This window comes from Metarhizium robertsii (genome assembly GCF_000187425.2).
Source record: "Metarhizium robertsii ARSEF 23 chromosome Unknown MAA_Scf_6, whole genome shotgun sequence".
In the NCBI taxonomy this organism is placed as follows: domain Eukaryota; kingdom Fungi; phylum Ascomycota; class Sordariomycetes; order Hypocreales; family Clavicipitaceae; genus Metarhizium; species Metarhizium robertsii.
In genome coordinates this window covers 643935-664962 of record NW_011942204.1, presented here as the reverse complement: position 1 = coordinate 664962, position 21028 = coordinate 643935, and the positions used below count along the sequence as shown (strand labels likewise).

The following is a 21028-nucleotide window of genomic DNA, read 5'->3' as shown; positions in this document are numbered from 1 at the left end:
AGCTTGGAGATAGACCGGCCGCTGTACATGTGATACGTCGAGTGCGCGTGAGACCAGAATTGGATGACGATATGGCTAGCCCATGCATATGGACTATTCTGACCCGACGTCGGGCGCGTTGAGTCCTGACTTTCTCGGTGCTGGGCATAGTTCCTATTAACTAGTTTATCTTTTAAGAATCTTAGCTATTACACGTTGAAAGCTCCTATTAGACCTTCCGTGCAACATGTCGTTACAGAATTAATATAAAATTACTTGCAAGTTTTTACTATGAAGCCCTTTTAAGATACTTGGTAATATTAGCTAAAATAATTAAATGTAACTAGCTACTGCACTAGTATATTCTTGGAAACAGTTCTTTAGCCAACGCGCTGCAGGTACCCGCGTCCAATATCTCGGGCGTCGACGCTGCTTGTTCACCACAAAAGACAAATACTAGCGTATACGTGGGCACATGAATATACTATACCAGACTTGATAGCAAACTAACTTAGTGACGGCCAACCCGCACAGTCATCTTACTTCTCTCGGCCCCGACTACCTCCTTGGTCGACGAGGTGAAGACCTGGACCTCGTACTCGCCGCTTCCCACTTCCTTGACCACCTCGGCCCTCCCTCCTGCGCCTGTCTTAAAGTTGACAAGCTTCGACTTGCTGCCTAGACGTGTGCTTATCATCTCGACTGCGCCGGGAATGCCACCAAGACCAGGAGACAGCTGAATACTTGTCCGAATGCGATTATCGTGCCCAGTGGCGGCCGCGTTGATGTGAGACGCCGCGTTCGCCGTCACTATGGCCTGGATTCCACCGATGGGTCGGTAGACGTGCTCGCCAAAGTACGTCCAGCCCTCTATGCGGACAAAGGCCTCTGGATCAATCTTCTTTGGCTCATTGCCGAGACGGGGGGAATCCCGATCCGTCCACAGCACAACCGTCAGGGGTATCTCGCCTCGAGGGGGCAACCACACCCAGTGCTTGTCGACGGTGGTATGCCATCCGTCGGGGATCCCAAAGACTCGCAGCTCAATGCAGCGCCACACGGTGAAGGGGTTACGGACCGCAGCGGTGAGGACGACGGGTTCATGGGAGGATGCGCCGACGCTGTCGAAGAGAAAGACGTTCTCCTGGGCGCGGTTGTTGGTAAATGTCTCCTCGCCCTCCTGTGGGAAGATGGCTATGGTAATGCAAGTGTGCTCATCTGCTCGCGGCGCCCATTCGAAATCCACCGTCTCATAGGTACCCCCTGCGATAAGGGGAATGGGGGGGTGAGTCTGCAGCGGTACCCAGTTGCCATTATCCCCAATGCCAGGGGGTACATTCGTGTAGGCAGTGACAATGACGTTTTCAGCCTTTTCGATCCCATCGTTGTGAACGCGGGCCGTGATTGTGTTGGTGTGATGAACCCACGGCATGTCTCCGTTGTTGACTGCCTTGGTCTTGTCCCCTAGTTCATGGAAGCGGTAGATGGCCTGGCCAGCCTCGTCGTTCAAGGGGCTATTGATCCAAATGTCTGACGACTCCCAGCCGTCGGGGTTCATTGGTTCCATGCGCAGGTCGAATTGCCCCTTTGGCCCAGACGGCGGCTGCAGGTTCATTTGGAGCTTCACCCTGATGGCGGCGGGATTTGCCTGGGTGGATGAGAGGGCCGTGATGCGGATGAGCCTGCCAGCATCATACGCCGATTCCCCGACGTCAAGCATGCCGACTAACGAGACCTTGCTCTCGTAAGAATTGGAGATTCTGGTGGCAGAATTCTCAGCCACCGTCACAATGACGCGGGCTCCAGAGTATGGGAGACGTTGGTCAAACATGAGGCGGTTCGTGCCGTCCGTCGGAACGGACTGGCGGACCTCTACGTAGTACCGGACCGACGTATTTGCAATGTCAACTCTCAACAGGTTTTTGAAACCATTGGATGGGTTGTTCTCGATTGCTCCGTGAGTGACGAGGACAATCTCTTCGTCTGTGGTGTTGAAAATATCCGGGGTCCAGAGCCGAGTTGCAATATTCGATTGGGCGTAGATGCCCAGCTTGTCAGCGTTAAAACCAGACAAGAGAGGAGCGGCAGTCTGGTCTCCCATAATATCCCACTCTTCCGCTGTTCCCTTCTCCACGGTTCCGTCGCCGTGGACCTCGCGATACATGTCGTCAAGTTCGAGCCAGTGCCCGATCCCATGAGCAACTACCTTCCAGCGTGCTGGAGCCGGCACCCATGTCACTCCTTTTATTGACTTGTAATCCACCTCTTCTGGGAAAGAGCGGAATGAATCTTTCCGAACAGTCCCACCCCGTGCATCCAATAGACCGGTAAAGCAGACAACGAGGCCTTCATATTTGGCGACGTCGAAAGAGCCGCGGTTTCTGTCGACATCGATGAATAACCTGGCGCCGGTGTGGTCCTTCAAAGCGCCCAGACGGTCAAAAGCCACGTCAAGTTGAGATTTGAGATGAGTGTAGTCTGGTTCTTGTCCCAAGCCGGGGCTGCTGGCCAAATTGTCGATGGCTCCCAACACTCGGCGCGTCAGAAAAGGGCGCGCTGACAATAGCCACCCCGACACCTCCAAACGACCCAAGGCATCTCTGGGGAGAACCAGGCATCGGTGGAGTGACGTGATAGCAACTCCGAGATGTCGCGGCCGAGCGCACCAGTCGGGGGGGTTCCTGAGGTCGGCAACATCTACCGTCAGAATACCTTGCGGGCCGCATGCTGCCACAACCTTGGTCCCAACCAGCTGCACGCTACACACATTGGGCGCGTTGATGAAAGATGACATGGTGTTGAGTTTTTTGTCTGCCACTTCCACAACCAGAATGCCAGCCACCCGCTGTGGCTACGACGCACGTGTTGTCAACGACGTCGATGCCAGTGACGATGGCGTCGGCATTAATTTCAGACACTTTCGAAGGCCCATCTTGAGATTCGAGATCGAAGAGGACCACGTCTGGTCCAGACGCTGTAAACAACAGGTTCCCAACCACCTTGATGAAGGGGTTGCTTGGCTTGTAGGTCGCGAGGAGATTGCTGACAACGGACATGCTCCTCGCGTCACTAATGTCCAGCATCACAGCGTTCTCATCCAGACAACCAGCGATGAGGACGTTGCTATTCAGATCACACGAGATGACCTCTCGGATGCCATCGACCCGATCTAGCTCGGCAAGCAGCGGGCCACTAATGTCGACGGAAATCAGGCCATCTGCACCTGCGGCAACAAAGGCGACGTTCTCGCCAACGACGACTTGGTAGCCAACCCAGTTTGCCGCAAGTGTCGCCGTCGGGGCCGGGGGTGAACTCAGGTCTGTGACGGTGAGGCCGCCGCCGGCATGTACGCACACTGCCCTAGAACCGGAAATGACGGACCACCGCCTCGTCTTCTTGATGAGATTGACTATGCCTAAAGCTATGTCTGCCTCCTGGTAGATGTATTCATTGGTAGCTTTGGGCAACTCCACCCAGGGGCCTTGAACAAAGTCCCAGGTCGTGCCCTGCGGCCCGGAAGGGTTCAGGCTTCTCTGGGCCGCGTACGCCACCTCGCTCCAGTAGCGGTTGACGTTTGCAAGTTCGGACATCATGTCGGATGAAATAGCATCCGAGCGTCGCGGAGCGTCTCCTTTGCCGTGGCAGAAGACGACAAACACCGGTTGGTTTACAACTCCGGGCCGTGGCGTGCCCCTCGAAGGCCCGTGAAACGTCAGCGGCGGACCTACATTCGACGTGTTGGTGATGTTGAGATAGGCCGCAATCTTGAAGGGGCTGGCGAATGTTGCTACCGCCGTACCGCGCTTCACCACGACGGGTCCGGGGACCGCATTGTCGCCGACGACGACCTGCAGCTTGGTTGCACTCGCCTTTAGCACCACGGCTCTCACGGATCCGACGTCGACTGTGTTGCCATCAAGGTGCGATGAAAAGTTGCTCCCGGTAATAGTGACGATGGTTCCAGGCCAGCCAATCCTAGGATTAACACTCGTGATCTGTACCAGGCTGCTCATGGTCACAAGAGGCTATGTGGGCAAGTACCAAAGAAAAATTCGGATAGGTCTTATCCTCCATGTACAACTACGGGCTCAAACTGTCTTTCATAGTTGCAAACTGCCCCGGTGGATTTTTATACATTAGGATCGAGTCCAGTGCTCGACGGCCATAGCCAAGCAAACTTTGAGTTAGTGAAGCTACTTAGAATAGGTATATATATATATATATATTCATTGATAGTCTCTTCTTTATATATATTACACTATTACCTAGGATACTTGGTACAAGTTCCACTAGTATATATCTTGTATACTACGAGCTTGAGTGTTCTTATAACCTTATTCTTTATCAGTGGCACTAGTATTGGAATGGTCTAGCTTGGTCTCGGTCTGGTCTATACTACCGAGACTTACAATTCAAACCCTAAAAGTGTAGTCAAGAGATAAGCTAGGTTTATAGCAAAGGCAATTGATTGAAAGTCTACGTCCTTGGGGGGGTGGTTCTATGCCAAGGTCGCCAGCGGAACCCGTGAGCAAACAGTCCCTGTCCATGGCTTTGGCCCAAGACTGCATGTGGTATAATATGCCGTCGCTGCTCAAACTCACGACGCTGCGCTCTGTGCCGAATCTGCCTTTCCGCCAGAACTGGTCCTGTAACGTGCTCGCCGTTATCGCAGCGCTGTCCCTGGTAGAGTCGTCCAACCCGCCGCCGTACAAGCAGAGCAGCGCACCGCACGAATAACGGACCCCTCCCCGGCGAAACAAGTTCATCTCACTACTCAAATCTCCAAGCATGTTGGCGGTCTTCGGACGCACTCGCTACGTATGTAGAGTCTTCAGCCCATTGCACTGCCGGGGTGATGGCATTGACTATCCACGCATATCTTTCCATGCGAGTGAACCATTGAGATCATCAGAAAAAATTGAGAGGTCACTTGCACAGTGCCGCTGGAAGCTTATTCCCCTCAATGTGAAATTGTGTCTAAACGTGGCGCAAAGTTTATATTAATTGGCATTTGTAGGCTATATTTATTTTCGCATCCTCAATACTCTTGCTTATATCTCCCCATCACCATTATCTTCCTTACATGCCTCCCGTTGCCGATAAAGTACTACTAATTCCACATTTAATATTCCGCTTTTACCCCCGTGCTCATCTTAATCATGGCCGCCGCGGAAGCAATTGCTGTGCTTTTCTCGTCCAAGAGACAGCAGATACTGTTACCAGCGTGGTCAAAGCCATTGAAGCAGTCTCAGACTTGCTAGGAGCTTTCAAGAAGCGGAAAGATCGAACACCCGAGTTGAAACAGTGTATCGAATTAGCCAAGACGCAAATTATAGAAGAGATCCACAAAGCCGGCCGAGCTTGAGATTCGGCTCAATCAGCTCTCTGCATTTGCTGAGGCTTGGATTTTCACGTTGGAGCGCATCGTTGGGCTCGCTGCGGCGAAGGCGAGCGGCAAAGATGTCAGCCCCACGCTTCACGATCACTATATTAGTATACTGGATACCATCACGCGCTTGAATGAGGTTAAAAACTACTTCGAAGGGTCGCGGCCTAAGCCGAAGACACCCGAGATGCTTGGCATGTACTGCCTTTGCTACTCACCAATACACTCGTTCCACGTTGCGGCGGATACCCTCTATTCCATATTCACTACAGGGGCCATCACTCCAGACCTCTCGACTGGTATCAAGCACATCAACATGTCTAAAGGCCTAGTAGACGTCAAGGTTACAGACTATAAACTGTTGAGGAAAGGCCAGATAGTCCACCACGAGATAGTCCACTGGGAACCTGGAGGGCCGACTGACCATACAGGTATCTGGGTGGTCGATTTCGATGGTGGTGGGGATAGCGCGATTGCAAACATGACGGGCTTGAAAATCAAGCTTGAGCCTGCTTTTAACGACAAAAGGGAAAGAAATTATTGAAAATCGCTTCCATGGCTCAGAATTCGGAGGTCAAGCGCTCCCCCTTGTCTTCTCGAAGTGGAACGACCTGCAAGCGGAAGTATTGCAGGCCTCAAAGCGCTTACAGTTGAAAAACAGGCAGAGGCACACCTCTAACCCTGAGACCAGCGGCGTTGGCGGCGACTATTAAGAGTCAGTTAGGGTTACATTTATGAAATAATACTGCCTGGCATGTCAAGATCAGGTCACTCATTCAAAGCAAGCAGTATAGTATCGCTTATAAGGCAACTATACTATAAAAACTATTATAATATAGTTTTTTTGTCAATACTTTCGCGTGTATCTAGTAAGTTGACTTAAAAGGCATAATACTAGAGTAATAAAAGTAAAGAACTTTATATAAGTATAAGTATAAAGTATAAAGCTAGGTTAAAAGTAAATATTAAAGAAGGGAAATAATAAATTAAGAAGATAATAGTAAGAGTATAAGCTAAAAGGCTAATAAGAGGTTAAGTGTATTTATATTACAAGAGATAACTATAAGGCTTTAATATAAGGCAGGCGAATAATACGAATACCTTACTTGATTAGAAGTGCCGCCTAACCTGGTGAGGGAAACAGCGCCTCCTAGACTACATTTTAAAGATACTTGTGTTAGCTTAACTTGGACTGTTGCGTTGTGATATTCTCTCGTGCTTTTGCAAGAGTACGGGCCCGCTTACAGTTTGCTTCGGCATGAATTTGTAGCAGTACATTGATTCATAGCAGTATACTCCCTATAGAACTCTTGCCTCTGCTTGGCAGGATCTTGTTCCCTTAAACAATCGCTTACTACAAGGATGACGAGACGACTCTTGTTCTGGATATAGATCGTTATTGCTCCGGACAGATACTTGGAAGCGGAGATTAGAGACACCAGACTCGTTGCAAACACCGTATACCGCCAGTGTAAATAGTGCTATAGATGCGCGGGGGGCATACACAGGTTATGACTACTTCAAATTATCATGGCATGTATTTGGGAAAGTTGGAACTTTATTTGTGACAAGGGCTCGATAGAGGGCTTGGAGTCAATAGCTCAATTCATCTAATAACAGTTTTTGGTATCAAAGGTCCTTGGTTTTTCTCAAGGCCTTAAGGGACCAAGAGCTTCTATAAATACAAGAAGTCGGTGAGGGACTTTGCCCTAGGTCTCGTGACCCTAGCCCTTGTGTAACCAGCCATTTCCGTGTAACAAGATGCTACATGGAAACAGGGATCCTGGACTGCTTGGTACACATGCCATTCCCTGTGGCGTGGATGGGTCAATGCCCTCAGTGCTCTTCCACTCGAGAGTGTGCTGGTAGCTCTCCATCGACGGCCTCGTCCGCCAAAGATTCATTACTACTTTCTGTACACTCAAGGAATCTGTATGTGAAATCCTCCTCTCATATTAACTACTCCATCCTCGACAAAATTAAACCCGCTATCGAATATACCCTAAAAGACATCAAACAAGATGTGTGGTGCTTTTCCAGGGTACGCCCCTTAGCACACAAGATGCAGCCCGCTAAAACATTTAAATCACTCGTGGCCCACGGCGTACAGGATAAATCCTTGAATATTAGCCAAGTATCAAAAGTCCAGCAACGTCACATCACATTCTATAGCCTGACAAAAGGAAGGGCAGAACGAAGTATCCGTGATCCGCTCACGAGGCAATTTTCCAAGGTATATGGCACCTAGCAGCGCCTGGCTTGCTCCATCGATTCAATGATGTAGATGCATACATGCAACCTCCTAACGCATATAGGGCGCCTTTTCTAGCCTAATCATCTAACAAAACTATCACAATGACGACAGATTCTAAAGAGCTCTGAAGGGAAGATAAAGTGTAGCGCCAAGAAGAAGTTGCCAAGTTGGAACCACGTACACTATAGGAGGGCAAAACTGCTCTCTCTTTACTATCAGAAGCCCTGCATGCTACTTAGCTGCCCCTCTTGACGTTTAGTTCTAGTGATAGCAAATCCCGCACACCCCATACCTATTGTGCCAACACAGCTTTATGCTACGTAACACGGCGTTGGGTGTTCACATGGCCAAATTGCCAATCTGTTTGGACAATGTGCTCTCGTGGGATCAAAAACTTGAGCTGTTCCCGATGTGGGATGTGGGAAGATGCGTCGACCAGCACGGTATAATACGGTGTAGGTGCGGGATAAGATGACAAAGACACCGACGAGGATCAGATGGCGGTCCAGTCCATGACTAGCTCAAAGAGGCGCCGGGAACATGATGCCAAGAGCTTCTGGAATGTATTGACAGGTCTCGCCAAGCAATGAGTGTGGAGCCCTTGTTATCTCTTTAGATGCGGAGCGGCTCGTGGAGACTCGTTTACCGAAGAACATCGTATGGCAGCGGAGCCGCGAGCCACTTCGCATCTAAACAGATAAAGCGCTCTTGAATCCACTACAGAATGCCGACATCAAAACGGCCAAGTAGGATACCGAGGACTTGCAGACGCCTGCTTGACCATGGGCCAACTCCTCACAGCTATCGTACTAAATAGTAGCGGCAGGGTTAGTAGCTTGTTGAGCAAAGCCGCGCTTTGCTTGAGTTTTTACGTTATTATAAAAAGTTAAATAAGCTAAGAAATATAGCTTTTTACTTTATTTTTTTAATTCAATCTCAACCTTTAATTCCGACCTTTTATTTTGCCCCTCCCGGGCTTGCCGCTTTGCTTACACTTATAACAAGGGTTTACGTTGTTATCAGACCTAGTAGGTTGTAACACTGCTCGTGGATACTGCATGATAAGCATAATTATAACCTTCGATTCCTAAGTCCTATATCCTGACCCCCTGTTCATCGCTCCCACACCTTACCCACCGGTTGCAGCATACTGCCGCGCTTACATTATTCAGTCTGTCCCTGGACCGGCGGGTAAATACGACTCATGAGCCCCATGGCATCCCGCCGGTCCATCAGTTATTCAACGGAATCAAGTAAATAGTTCCAAAGTGTCTCGCTGTACCAACTGTCTATATAAGTAGATGATGTCGTCCCTGACAGAGAGTTTGAATTCTGCAGGATTCCTCTTCACATCAATCCAATCACTCTCTTTTCTGGCACACACAGCCTTCTTCTTTCATTATCTATCTCAACGATCAAGTCTCGCAACAACCACAATGAAGTTCACTCCAGTCGTTGCCGCCGGCCTTGTGGCCCTCGCCACTGCCCAGCCAGCTCGGGATGCTCAAGGCGCGACTCTTGAGATTAGCTGGGGAAAGGCTTGCGCTGGCTTTGAGCGAAACCTCAAATGCGAGAATTATGCCCAGGATTGCTGGGCCGAGTCGAATAAGCGTGCGACCGAGCAGGAGGTTATCGACTGCACCCAGAGAAAACTAAAAGAGGCCGCTCTCGGCAAGGATGGTACACCAATCAAGGAGCAACTTTGCGCGGGCTTTCTGGACCACCCAAAGTGCCGGGAATTCGCTCAGGCTTGCGACGGAGAGTCTAAGGGTCGTTGGACCGGGCGAAAGGTTGTTCACTGCACCCAGAAGAAACTAGTCGGACCAGATCTAGTAGCCGAACTTTGCGTGCCCTGGGAAAACGAAGAAGACTGCCTTGACCAGATCACCGACTGCAACACCAACGGCAAGGTTTTGACCGACTGCATGTCGCTCCCCGACTTGTACAGTATCGTTGATATCCCTGCCCAACCTGCCCAACCCTAAACATGTGTTGGAAGTTGGAAGCCGTTGCCGCATCCGCATACAAAAACGGCCGGCTTCACTACCGTCGAGCTTCTCGACAAGTGGAGGCTCCCTATGTCTGCCGGACGGAGACGTGAGACTTGCATTGAAATTTCAGCTCGGGGCCGTCGTGGTCCAAGTCAGTGTCGCCGCACGTCTCATCAGGTCGTGGTGGGTGGCAGCGCCGCTTTGCGCAATGGAAGCAGCGAGCACTGGTCTCTGAGTCGCTTTGTCAATTAACCCAATAAAAGAAGACCTATTTTGTATTCTATTTTGCTACATCTATAAATACAACTGTTAAAGTCTCATCTTACTGCCCTGCATCTGCATGGTGAAGCGTCATTGACCTAACCTGCCACCGAACTCGGATGGAACTGATACGTGACTGACCAATATCACAGCGGAAAATTAAACAGTTTCATGTATGAATTCAAGACTTTATTTACAAGACCGTGATTCCAACGAACGAGTTGTCCTAAGGGGAGGCAAAGCGGAGGTGGCCAGGGCAGGATATTATTCCGGCCTTTAAAGCTGCTGCTGAATTTAGGCTTGTTGAAGCTGTTGAATTTTGTCACACGTACAAGGGCAGGGCTACGGTCACGGGATTAGGGCAGAAGACCCTCACCGACTTCTTGTATTTAAAGACGTCTTTGGTTAACGAGGCCTTGAGGAAAACCAAGGACCTTTGATACCAAAGACTGTTATTAGGTGAATTGAGTAATTGCTCCAAGCCTAGCCCTTGTCACACCACCGTCCTTGGACCCCCTGACTATTTGCAAGGATAGAGCTGGTTATTTCGGCCCGTTGCCCATTGCCATCATCGTCAACTGTGCCGGAACGGAACAATTGCTACCCACCATGTGTTTGCAAATTGCATATTCTTCAGAAGCCCACCTCGTTTGTATGTCAGATAATAGCGAAAGTCAAGCACGGCACGAACGCAATGCGCCTGCCGCTGAGGTCACGTGTCGACACAATTTGCCTCATACCACAAGTATAGCCCCTCACATATCTTAACCTCATGCGTACAACAGCCCTTGTCGTATTGCTTCCATCTAGCTGCTAGTTATATTCAAAAGCCTAAGGCTTGGTTGGTGTTGGCTGTGTGCAGTCGAATGGCCTGTATACTCGCCGAGCAGAATGGCTTCTATTGTACTAGCTGGGCCCGAGGAGAACGACAACGAGACTATGAACAGCCATAGATTATGTTCAACCTGCGAAAAGTTGCTGATTCGACCACACGATGACTGGAATACTGATAAAGGTACTCAAATCGGCTATTCGAGGCGCCCATACGACGACATCGTGTCTTCTGCAAAAATTAGCTGCCCAATTTGTAAAAATTTACATGGTAGCATTCTAGCCTCGCCTTGGCATCAGTCGGATCTTATAGATCGGGGATTATCCTGTACTCTCTATTGGAATAGAGAAGCAGGCAAGTTCGATCGCATCGGGTTCTCTACGCCCCTGGTTCATTTTAAATTATTTTTAGAACAAGGTTCAGTTCTCATTATCAAATTTGACTTATTTACATGTCACTAACAGTTAATGTCTGATGCATAGATGTATCTTTTCTCATTCGAGGGAAAGGGTGTGAGTTAGCCAGTACATCTTCAAAGGCCTGTGTCAATTTAGTCACTGATTGGATCACGACTTGCACCAACCACCATCCACAGTGCAATCGAGAAGCGAAAGAGCCGGCTTGGCTCCCAACACGGCTCATTGATATTGGACACGTGGAAGGTACATGCCATCCTCGACTCGTCAACACCAGTGAAATGCAGAAAGACACAGAACAAACCAAATATGTTGCACTTACACATAGATGGGCTTCTCAGCCGACAGTTACACTTACCTCGAGGAATGTCGACCATCTCCAGCGAAAGATTACGCTGGAGGAACTCCCTAGGACTTTTAAAGACGCAGTACAATTTACAAGAAGCTTAGGAATGAGATATCTGTGGATCGACTCTCTGTGCATACAGCAAGATTGCGAAGATGATTGGCGAAAAGAGTCCGCAGTTATGGGCAAGGTGTACGGGCAATCGTTCTGCAATATTGCCGCAACAGCTGCAGCCAACGGTGAAGAAGGGCTCTTTGTTGACAGAGACATTCTATCACATGCTCCCTTTAAAATAGACTTGAGATGGAGGGGACATCAAAGAACATACTACTGCCTCTATAGCGATTTATGGCATTTGGGAGTAACTTCAACGCCACTGAATCACCGTGGATGGGTCCTTCAAGAGCGCCTTCTCAGTCCCCGCACTCTATCGTTTACTAATACCCAGTTGTTCTGGGAATGTCGGCAGCTGCAGGCCAGCGAATCATTTCCCAAAGGCTTGGGACCAAACGCTGACTTTGCCCATGAGGATATAGACGAAGACTCGGAGCTATGCTCAAAAGCCTGGGCAACTGAGGTCACTAAACCTGGCGCTCAGTATGCTCCATGGAGGAAAGTCATTGAACAATTCATGGTTTGCAACATAACCAAGGCTACTGATAAACTTATTGCGGTTTCTGGCATCGCTCAAGAAATGCAGTCTCTTCTTGGTGATACTTACGTGGCTGGCCTATGGGAGCGAAAGTTGACCTTGGACCTCCTGTGGTATGTGGAAAGATGGCCATACTCCTTCAGGGGAACATCTTATCGCGGTTAGTGTGGTCAGTGGTTATTCCTCGCCCATATGACGCACTGCTGAATAAAGACTTTTAGCACCATCATGGTCTTGGGCCTCTGTTGAGGGTCGGGTCCGTTTTGCCTGCGGCCACCGAGATTATAGTTGGGGCCCCCCTCTCGTCAGGATACTAACTGTCAATGTAGAATCTATAACTAACGACTCTACTGGTCAACTGAAGAGTGGATATATTCTCTCTTCGGGTCTCTTGTTGATGTTGCCACCAATGCACCAAGTGGCGGAACATGAGCGGCATTTGATGCCTGGCTGTGGTACAGCTTACTGTCTTGATGACGAGCAAGACATGGTCCTTGAGACTGTATACTTCTTTCCAGTTAGATCGATGGAAAGTGCTAATGGAGTGGAACTCGTGGGTTTGATTCTAACATGTATGTTTGGTGAATTTCGCCGAGTGGGGCTCATTTCCATCAGGCGCGATGAAATTGATGATTTTGGGTGGAACGATGTGTTTATATGGAGTGATAAGCACTGTACTGGGTGGTCAAGTGAATTGGGCTGTGGGGAGCTTGTGATCAAGATTGTCTAGATGGTCTCGAACTCACTCATCTTCCTCTTGAGGTCGGGGGGTTGGTGATGCACTAGTGAAGCTCAAATAAACTCTCTTGTTTTTGTGCCTCGGAGCCGGAATCGCTTCAAGATGAAAATGTGAAGTGAATTAAGATCCTCGCGCTTAGTACTTCCGCTGGCCGAGGTCAAGGCCAACTCGTCAGGACTCAAGAGGACTGCAATATTGATGGGTGAACCCACAGAGAAATAGGCAAAGCAGAACTATACTGGTCCCCTCATATTTAGCATTAGGCGACCGGGAAAGAACATCTGCCAAGTTTTGCATCTTTTGTCATCTTGGGCTATAATGAGCATCACCAGAATAGTATGTCTAGACTCTAGAGTAATTTCAGACCCTCGGCGCGTTACAAGGCGCCTTATTCCATAACTAATAGACTTAATTGAAAATCTAAAACCCCAGGCCTTATTAGCGCCGTGGCTTATGTATATAGCTAGCCAATTGGCTTTTCCCTTCTTCCGCCCTTAGCTCCAGAGAGCGGTTCTACCTATACACCTTTAATCTTCTATATATAAACTAAAATAATTTATCTTATCAATACATACGACCATAGCCACTAGCAGACCTCGCAAACCCGTCCGATCTTGTACGATAACCTAGTGAGCGCTGGATTAGTAGTTGGGTCGGTGACGACCAGCGAATACCCAGTGTTGTATGTTTTTTCTTTTTTTGCTGTATTTCGTGCTAGATGCCTATAATTGTAAGAATTGTCAGGTAGAATAAGCCCTATGATGTTGGGACTGAAGAATGCTTTGTCGTGGGGTTTATTCCACAGCGTGTTCACAATTATTAGTAGTATGTCCTTAGCATTCCAGACTCTCTCTATCATCCTTTTGGAGCAGACACATAACTAAAGAGCCGAGTGGTCGATATGAGGACGATCTGCCCGAAAGCCTACCTGTCTCGGTGCCGACGGATTCACGGACGCTGCCTCCACGCACAACCGTTCGCAAACCGTAAATATATATCACAGGGCCACTCGCAGTTTGAACCTTTTGCTTTGTATAATGCGTCTAGAAGATCAGTCTTCTTCTCATCCAAGCGAAGCTTCATTTTCCCCGTGAACGGAATGCACACAGCTCTCGGAAGCCTATTCGACTAGAATTCGTCACAAAAGCCCCAGGACGAAAAGAGAAGCTTATTTTCTAAACCTCAGTACTCACCTCGCCCGATCGACAGCATCCGAGGCCTAATCTCTCACCGCCGCCGTTCAATCATTTGAACCGGAGAACGCCATATCCAGTGATTCCACTCAGCATATAGGATTGCATCCCAGTAAAGGCCAAGCCGATTCAAGGTTGGAACTAATTGAAATTGAAATTCCCTCAGACATCTAACTGTTGTGATCAGGAGGTTGCGCCATTGGCTCTGCCACTTACAGCCATGGCTGAGCTTCGATTATTGCTTTTCCTGTGGCAGCCTCCGGCACTTGTTCGACAGCACGGTATTTACGCAGCAATGTCGTAACTCTCCCCAATATGCTGCATGGGGGCCAATGCGGACGCCATAACAATGGCTGGACGGCTTGTGCTCAAAAATGGGCTAGTGCGCGGGCCGGCTTGTTCAATAGTCTGCTTGAACACCTGGTGATGTACATGAGCGCCTCGCAAACTAAAGTAAATGATAACGCCGTGGCAGTTTCGCAATTGAGTAGTCCGAGCTTTAGTAAAGATACAACATTAGTTTACATGCAGTTTCAAACACAATTGAGATTTGAGTCACTGCCAGGGTTTTCAAAGCCTTACGAAATGGGCATACCTTAAGCTACCTACTCTGAAGGGCAGCAACAGACTAAACATGTTGGTCCTTGGAGAATGAGGTGGCGCCAATCCCCGCATCATGGTTGGCGTTTCCCAGTTGGCTGGCTGCTTGGGTGCTGACTGGGTTCTGAATAAACAGTCACTCCGTGGCAGAAGGGATGTCTGATGTGTTGCCCTAAATCAAGCTCTTGAAGCTTTCTGCGGCTGGCTTCCCTCCATTCCGAGAGCAGCGGCGAGAAAGGGGGGCGGGTGCCAGATTCGATGCTGGGTGGCACATTTTCGTCGACCTCTTCAAAACGTTGGCTTCAAAATAGCGTTCAACCCTAGTTAGTTAGTAGCTGCTCGTTTTGTTGGTGCTAAAGCCTTGTGCAATACGGTGCTGGTACCTACATACGGCCTGTTGTCTAGGATCATGACTTGAAGACTTGGACACGAGGTGGCGAGCTCGACAATGGAACATGTCAGGATGGCTCCGACTCCATAGACTCCCGCCATGCCGGGTTTCCTGGTCTTGACGAGCGCTGGCAGATCCCGAAGACTCCAAGCACCTACGACATCGGGTAGGTGCCAGGTAAGTCGGCCCTCGCGCGCGTGCGGCTTTCGCGGCAGGCGGGTCACAAGGGCTGTAGCGGTACTCAGAGTTTAAATGGTTTCCAACGACTCGGACCAACCGCTGCACCTCTTGCTGCTCCAGATTTGTAGCCTCGAAGTAACATCGGGGACTTGGGGGAGAAAATTCAGGATGCCATTGCAGCCCGTAGAGTAATTGTGGTGGGGCTGGGCATGACAGCTGCAAGGATTGGGGAGTATGGCAACCCTGAAAGACAGTGCCGCGCGCACTGTTTGCACACCAACCCAAGGAAGAGTACTGCGTACATAAGCATGTCACTGCTCGTCCGCAAAACGCCATGTAAGAAAGAGACTTGATCAAGACGAAAACCTGTCGTGACAAAGTCTCGATTCTGTTCCTGAATGGCGCCGCACTACGACGGCAGAAAAGGCCCTTCCACGACACTTCGGGCTTATTTTTTTTTTTGGTGGCTGGCTGCCGGGCTTGCTTGGCGATGTTGCTGAATGTGCAGAATTACAGTTTATCGAGAATGATGCCAATGCCGAGGCCTGATGAGACGGGGACTCTCCCTGGAACTTGACATGACAACCCTCCGGATCGTGGCTTATAAACTTTCTTTGTGTTATTTTAGTGGCGGACGGCAGACGACGAAGAGAGCTCGGATCAGGCCATGAGCTGAGAGCCATGGATTCCATCAGCCAACCACCCGGCAGGAGTATCGGTTCTGACGGACAGGTGGTGCTCCGTACTAGTGCCTGATGCCGACAAGAGCCGTGAACAGAGAGCTGGACAGATCAGAGACGTTCGGCTCCAGGGGCAGCACGGCAAGGGAGCCGCATGGCGAGACATGGGGCGTGAGGAGGCACCGTTGGTTGGACGTTGGAAATGTATCACGGCCCGGATGACTGTTGCGAGCTGAAGAGCAAAGTCAACCCATGACACCGTGGACTTGAGGACGAGTCTCACGCCTTTCGATATGGCCGTCCATATCGACCAATGGCCACAAGCTGCTCGTACTCGGTTTAGCCCAACACAGTACTCCGTACGACATGTCTGCCACGCACCAATCCTCGGTCATGCCATGCAAACCATGGCGCCGACAGTCGTGGGCGACTCATCATTCGATGAGGCGTTTGGCGTGAGCGGGCTGAGCATTCAAGCACTGTCCGCCAGGACGAAAAGGCGAGAAATCCTGCTCAGCCAGTCAGACAGTCCAGTCAGACAGTCAGTCAAACAGTCCGGCTATGCCATCTTTGGACTAGCGTTAAATTACGGGGGGAGATCCACCAACGGCTGACATCCAGCCAACCAGCATCAGTCATGTCCCTCCCACTCCCCTCGGAGAATACTGTACTCCGTACGCAGTCTGGAGAGGCAGGAGCAACAAGGGCAACCAGGCAGCGCCAGCACAACACCAGTGGACGCCACCAGAGGGCTGTCGGTGCTGTCCGGCGCCGTCGGCGCTCGAGCAGAAGCCTTCATGTTGGCTGGCCCAACATCCAACACTGCGGTGAAGCACGACAGGACAAGCACTTGCAGGGCTGGTATTAGCAGCGAGATCCTCCGCCAGGCTGCCCGTACGTACCAACATTGAAGGTACCTCGAGGTACTCCGTACTGGGTTCAATTACCCGGGCGCCCAGGGTGCTGGGGCGCCGGGCGCTGGGCAGGCGACCCAATCAGCGGTCATTCTCGGCTCGCCGCTCGTGCTGGATTGGCGCCTTCCCGGCATGGGTGAACTCTCATCGCTTTTGGCACGCGCCCCTCTGTGCTGCCTTCTCTCTCGTGCTCCGGCTGCCAGTACCTGTCTGCAGGCCACGCAGGCCACGCAGCGACATCTGGGTGACGGGCACAACCGCTTGGGCACTCGCAGTCACGCGCTGGCAGTCCTCGCTCGCCCACCCGCCCCCAGCCCAGCCAAGGAGCCAGGTCCGTCTGGCCAAGTCCAGCCAAGTCTGGCCCAGTCATCATTCTTCTCCTCTCTCTCTCGCTCCTCGTCGTTCCCCCAGATTTTGCTACTCTGCTCCCACCCTCCCACAGTACTAGTTCGTACCGTCTCCTGCCCTGGCTCTTCACGACTCTCCTTCGCTTGCAACTCAAATTTCCTCTCACGACCCAAGAATCCCGAGTCTTCGCCCTTGACCTCGTTCTCGATATCCGACACCTGCTCGACGGCTTGCAGCGACTTCTTATTCCCGTTGCACCCGCATCGCTGTCAAGTCCATTTATCCCCCGTTCACCGACGAAATCATCCCGTTCCACCAGACGAATCCGCCCAAACAATATCCAGCATTTGCCCCGACCCAGGCCGAGCAATCAACACGCCACCGAGATATACGGGCTGGTTTTGCCCAAAGCAGTAGTTATCGCGACGTAATACCCCCCGTGTCTCCATCATTCTATTCGTTCTCAAGTCCGCAAGTCCGACAGCGCGAGCCTTAATCCTGGATTGACGTCCTCACAACCGCAACCATGGCCATTGCCATGGGCTGGCAGAAGCCCGACAATGTCGCTGGCTCGTCAGCGCCGGCCATCATGGTCGGGCTTTTTGTCGCTTCTGGTGGATTGCTCTTTGGTTATGATACTGGGTAAGTAGGCGTCAACCAAAGTTCTTTCCTCCTGCCTTGGCCCTTAGAAGCCGTTTAGTACAGTCTGGGACCGCGACCTAGGATGCGTTGAACTCGCTTTTGTGGTGCAAATACAGTTTAAACCATGTGCTTGTTAGTCTAGGGGCGCGCTGGGAGCGGTCAAGGAACAATACGTCCCAACTGGAGCGCCGCGTGCAATCTCTTGGAATGCTGCTGCGTTTTTGTGGAAAGCAATCTGTTGTGCTAATACCTTTTTCTCACTCGTTAGAGCCATAAATGGCATCCTAGCCATGAGTGCTTTCAAGACGCAGTTTGGTGCCAATTGCCATTCGACAACAACAAGCGACTCTTCGTTATCGATTTGTCCCAAAGATGCGTCTCTCATCGTTGCCATCCTTAGCGCCGGCACAGCTATCGGAGCACTCCTTGCCGCCCCGGCAGGAGACTCACTAGGTCGACGAATCAGCCTCCTCATCTCGGTAGGCATTTTTTGTATCGGTGCCATCTGTCAAGTCTGCGCCAACGAGATTGCCCTTTTGCTTGTCGGCAGGTGTGTCATATCTAAGTCTTGCGTGTTTCTCTTTAATGAACGCACTGCTTGTACGAATCAATCTTGCTAACTACGATGCAGGGCATTGGCTGGCGTTGGTGTTGGCGCCGTCTCAGTTTTGGTCCCATTATATCAGTCCGAAATGGCCCCGAAATGGATTCGCGGAACATTAGTGTGTGCATACCAACTTTCAATCACCGTTGGTCTACTATCCGCCTCCGTTATCAATATCATAACATCAAAACTCGACGACTCCTCTGCATACCGAATTCCCCTGGGTCTGCAAATTATCCCTGCCCTCATTCTCACCGCCGGTCTGCTTGTGCTCCCTGAAACCCCGCGTTTCCTCGTCAAGCAAGGCAAAAATGAGGCTGCCGGCCTTTCCTTAAGTCGTCTTCGACGGTTGGACATTACACATCCCGCACTGATCGAAGAGCTGCAGGAAATCATCGCAAACCACCAGTACGAACTGAGTCTGGGTCCTTCAACCTACAGGGACGCCTTCTTTGGGACTCCTCACCTTGGTCGCCGGACATTCACGGGCTGTGGTCTGCAGATGCTTCAGCAATTAACCGGCATCAACTTCATCATGTATTACAGTACGACATTCTTTAACGGCGCTGGGGTCAACAGTCCGTACACGAAATCTACAATTATCAATGTCATCAACGTTGTATCCACCATCCCTGGTTTGCTGATTATTGAATCCTGGGGCCGGCGGAGCCTGCTGATGACTGGCGCTTTGGGAATGGCGACATGCCAACTGTTCATGGCGTCATTTACTACAGCTGCCGGCGAGGATTTTAAGAATATAAAGGAAACGATCCTTGTTGTTTTCTGCTGCTTCAATATTTTCTTTTTTGCCGCTTCTTGGGGTCCAGTTGTCTGGGTCGTCACATCAGAGATCTACCCCCTGAAAGTACGAGCTAAATCTATGTCGCTCTCTACCGCTTCCAACTGGATTTTGAATTTTGGAATCGCCTATGCCACCCCATTCATGGTTGAATCAGGTCCCGGATCGGCTAGTTTTGGACCGAAAATATTTTTTATTTGGGGTGCATTCTGTATCGTCGCTTTCATCTTTGTTTGGTGCATGGTCTACGAAACCAGCAAGATCAGCCTGGAGCAAATAGACGAAATGTACGAACGCGTCAATCACGCATGGAACAGCAAAACCTTTCAGCCGAGCTGGAGTTTTCAGCAGATTCTCGATCAGGGCTGGTCGCCAAGTGGCATCCCAGAACACGAGTTGCAAACTACAGCATCACAAAGCAGCGCGGATACGACGCTTGGCGACTCAGGGTCGTCAACTATTACTATACACCATAGCGAGGAAGGCCACCATGCAAGGCAATCCAATGAAAATAAGGCGATACCGATGGCGACGGTTGATTTCAGTTATTAAGCGATATACCCGCGCCAGGCGAGCGCAGCACATGTAGAAAACACCTACATATTGGGATTTTTTTAAACGGAGCTGGGAACTGGGATTCTGATGTGGTACTACGAAATCCACTTATTATCAGCGATGGAGTTTTGACTGTCAAATGGAGTTTTGGTATGGGAAGGACGGAATGCATATATCTTTTAGCCAGCAATTTTGGAAAGGAAGTTCCAAAGAATCAAAGTGGGTTTTTTTGTCGCCCTGATCATTTGGGCATTTTGTCCTCATGTCGCCGGGTCATATTTTCGGTTCTTGGATATGGGACCGCTTGGGGAAATTAAGAAAAAAACAACTTACGTTATGATTCAAGCCTAATATCAGAGGGGCACGTGGCGGCGTCCGTCATTACCAACTCATTATGGAGATACTGCCCAAGCTGTGAAGGAAATCCCAGTGCGAATGTATATCGTGATGTGCAGTAAGTTGTAGGCAGGCCACAGGCAAGCAAATTGTCGTTGGCCGCTCTTGGAAATATGATTGAATGTCCAGTGTACTCCGTACAGCCGCATTGTTTCGAGTAACGTGTACTCTCTGCGAAACATCGAGCGTAGCAAGGACGCGCCGGTTTCAGTAGACACCCTGAAGATGCTGCTGTAAAAACCTCCCCATCCGAAAAATATAACAAAATTACATACATAAATCGGAAGTTTGAACATCGCGCATGTCACTTGGTTTTTCGGACGAACCCAGTGCTACCCTATACTGTCGACCAGGACAGGGTTTATAAAGTAAATTAAGCCCGTGCCCGTCAACAACCAGCGAATCAATTGGTCCGGCGGGGTAACACCCCTCCTCTCTCCGGGTAGTCTAGTTGGTTTATGGCGTCTGACTGTAAGATTTATAGTTTATCAGAATGTCGCGTGTTCGAATCACGCCCTGGAGATTCTTTTTTTTTGATGCATTAGACAACGACGTAGGGCTGACTGACCGCTTGTGTTTTGATCCGTCCGTGCGTGATGGGGTTTTTTTTTTCTTGCCGAGGTAGGCTGTCGCTGGCTTTTACTTCTGTGCTCGGGTTTTAAGACGTTGCTTGTGTTGTTGGCCCTTGATGCCAACCATGTCCGCGGGGCACGGTGAGTCGGTGCCACGTAGCCGTGCCAGTCAGTCTGGTTCTCTGCTACTATCGGCATACTGCTGGCCACACGGTCTGCTCTCAAGCTGCGAGTCGTACATGACGCGCTGGCATATGGCCGTCGTGGGAGGCTGATGGAACTTGGTGGTGTTTTGGGT

The 21028-nt window shown here is 50.2% G+C and overlaps 4 protein-coding genes across 4 annotated transcripts; 3 read left to right on the top strand and 1 right to left on the bottom strand.

Annotated features, from left to right (window-relative positions):
- Nucleotides 1–490: 490 nt before the first annotated feature.
- Nucleotides 491–3992, bottom strand: MAA_08140 (Immunoglobulin-like fold protein; the record flags this gene model as incomplete). The annotated part of the gene is made up of 2 exons (XM_007826138.1): nt 491–2738; nt 2842–3992. 2 exons carry the CDS (start codon nt 3990–3992, stop codon nt 491–493), a joined length of 3399 nt encoding a protein of 1132 aa, XP_007824329.1.
- Nucleotides 3993–9055: 5063 nt separating this feature from the next.
- Nucleotides 9056–9604, top strand: MAA_08141 (uncharacterized protein; the record flags this gene model as incomplete). Its single annotated transcript, XM_007826139.1, has 1 exon — nt 9056–9604. The coding sequence occupies one exon, from the start codon at nt 9056–9058 to the stop codon at nt 9602–9604; it is 549 nt and encodes a 182-aa protein (XP_007824330.1).
- Nucleotides 9605–11400: 1796 nt separating this feature from the next.
- MAA_08142 (heterokaryon incompatibility protein) lies at nt 11401–12366 on the top strand (the record flags this gene model as incomplete). Its single annotated transcript, XM_007826140.2, has 2 exons — nt 11401–12230; nt 12339–12366. The coding sequence occupies 2 exons, from the start codon at nt 11401–11403 to the stop codon at nt 12364–12366; spliced, it is 858 nt and encodes a 285-aa protein (XP_007824331.2).
- Nucleotides 12367–17688: 5322 nt separating this feature from the next.
- On the top strand, nt 17689–19759 carry MAA_08143 (high affinity glucose transporter RGT2; the record flags this gene model as incomplete). Its single annotated transcript, XM_007826141.1, has 3 exons — nt 17689–17804; nt 17947–18354; nt 18436–19759. 3 exons carry the CDS (start codon nt 17689–17691, stop codon nt 19757–19759), a joined length of 1848 nt encoding a protein of 615 aa, XP_007824332.1.
- Between the last annotated feature and the right edge of the window lie 1269 nt (nt 19760–21028).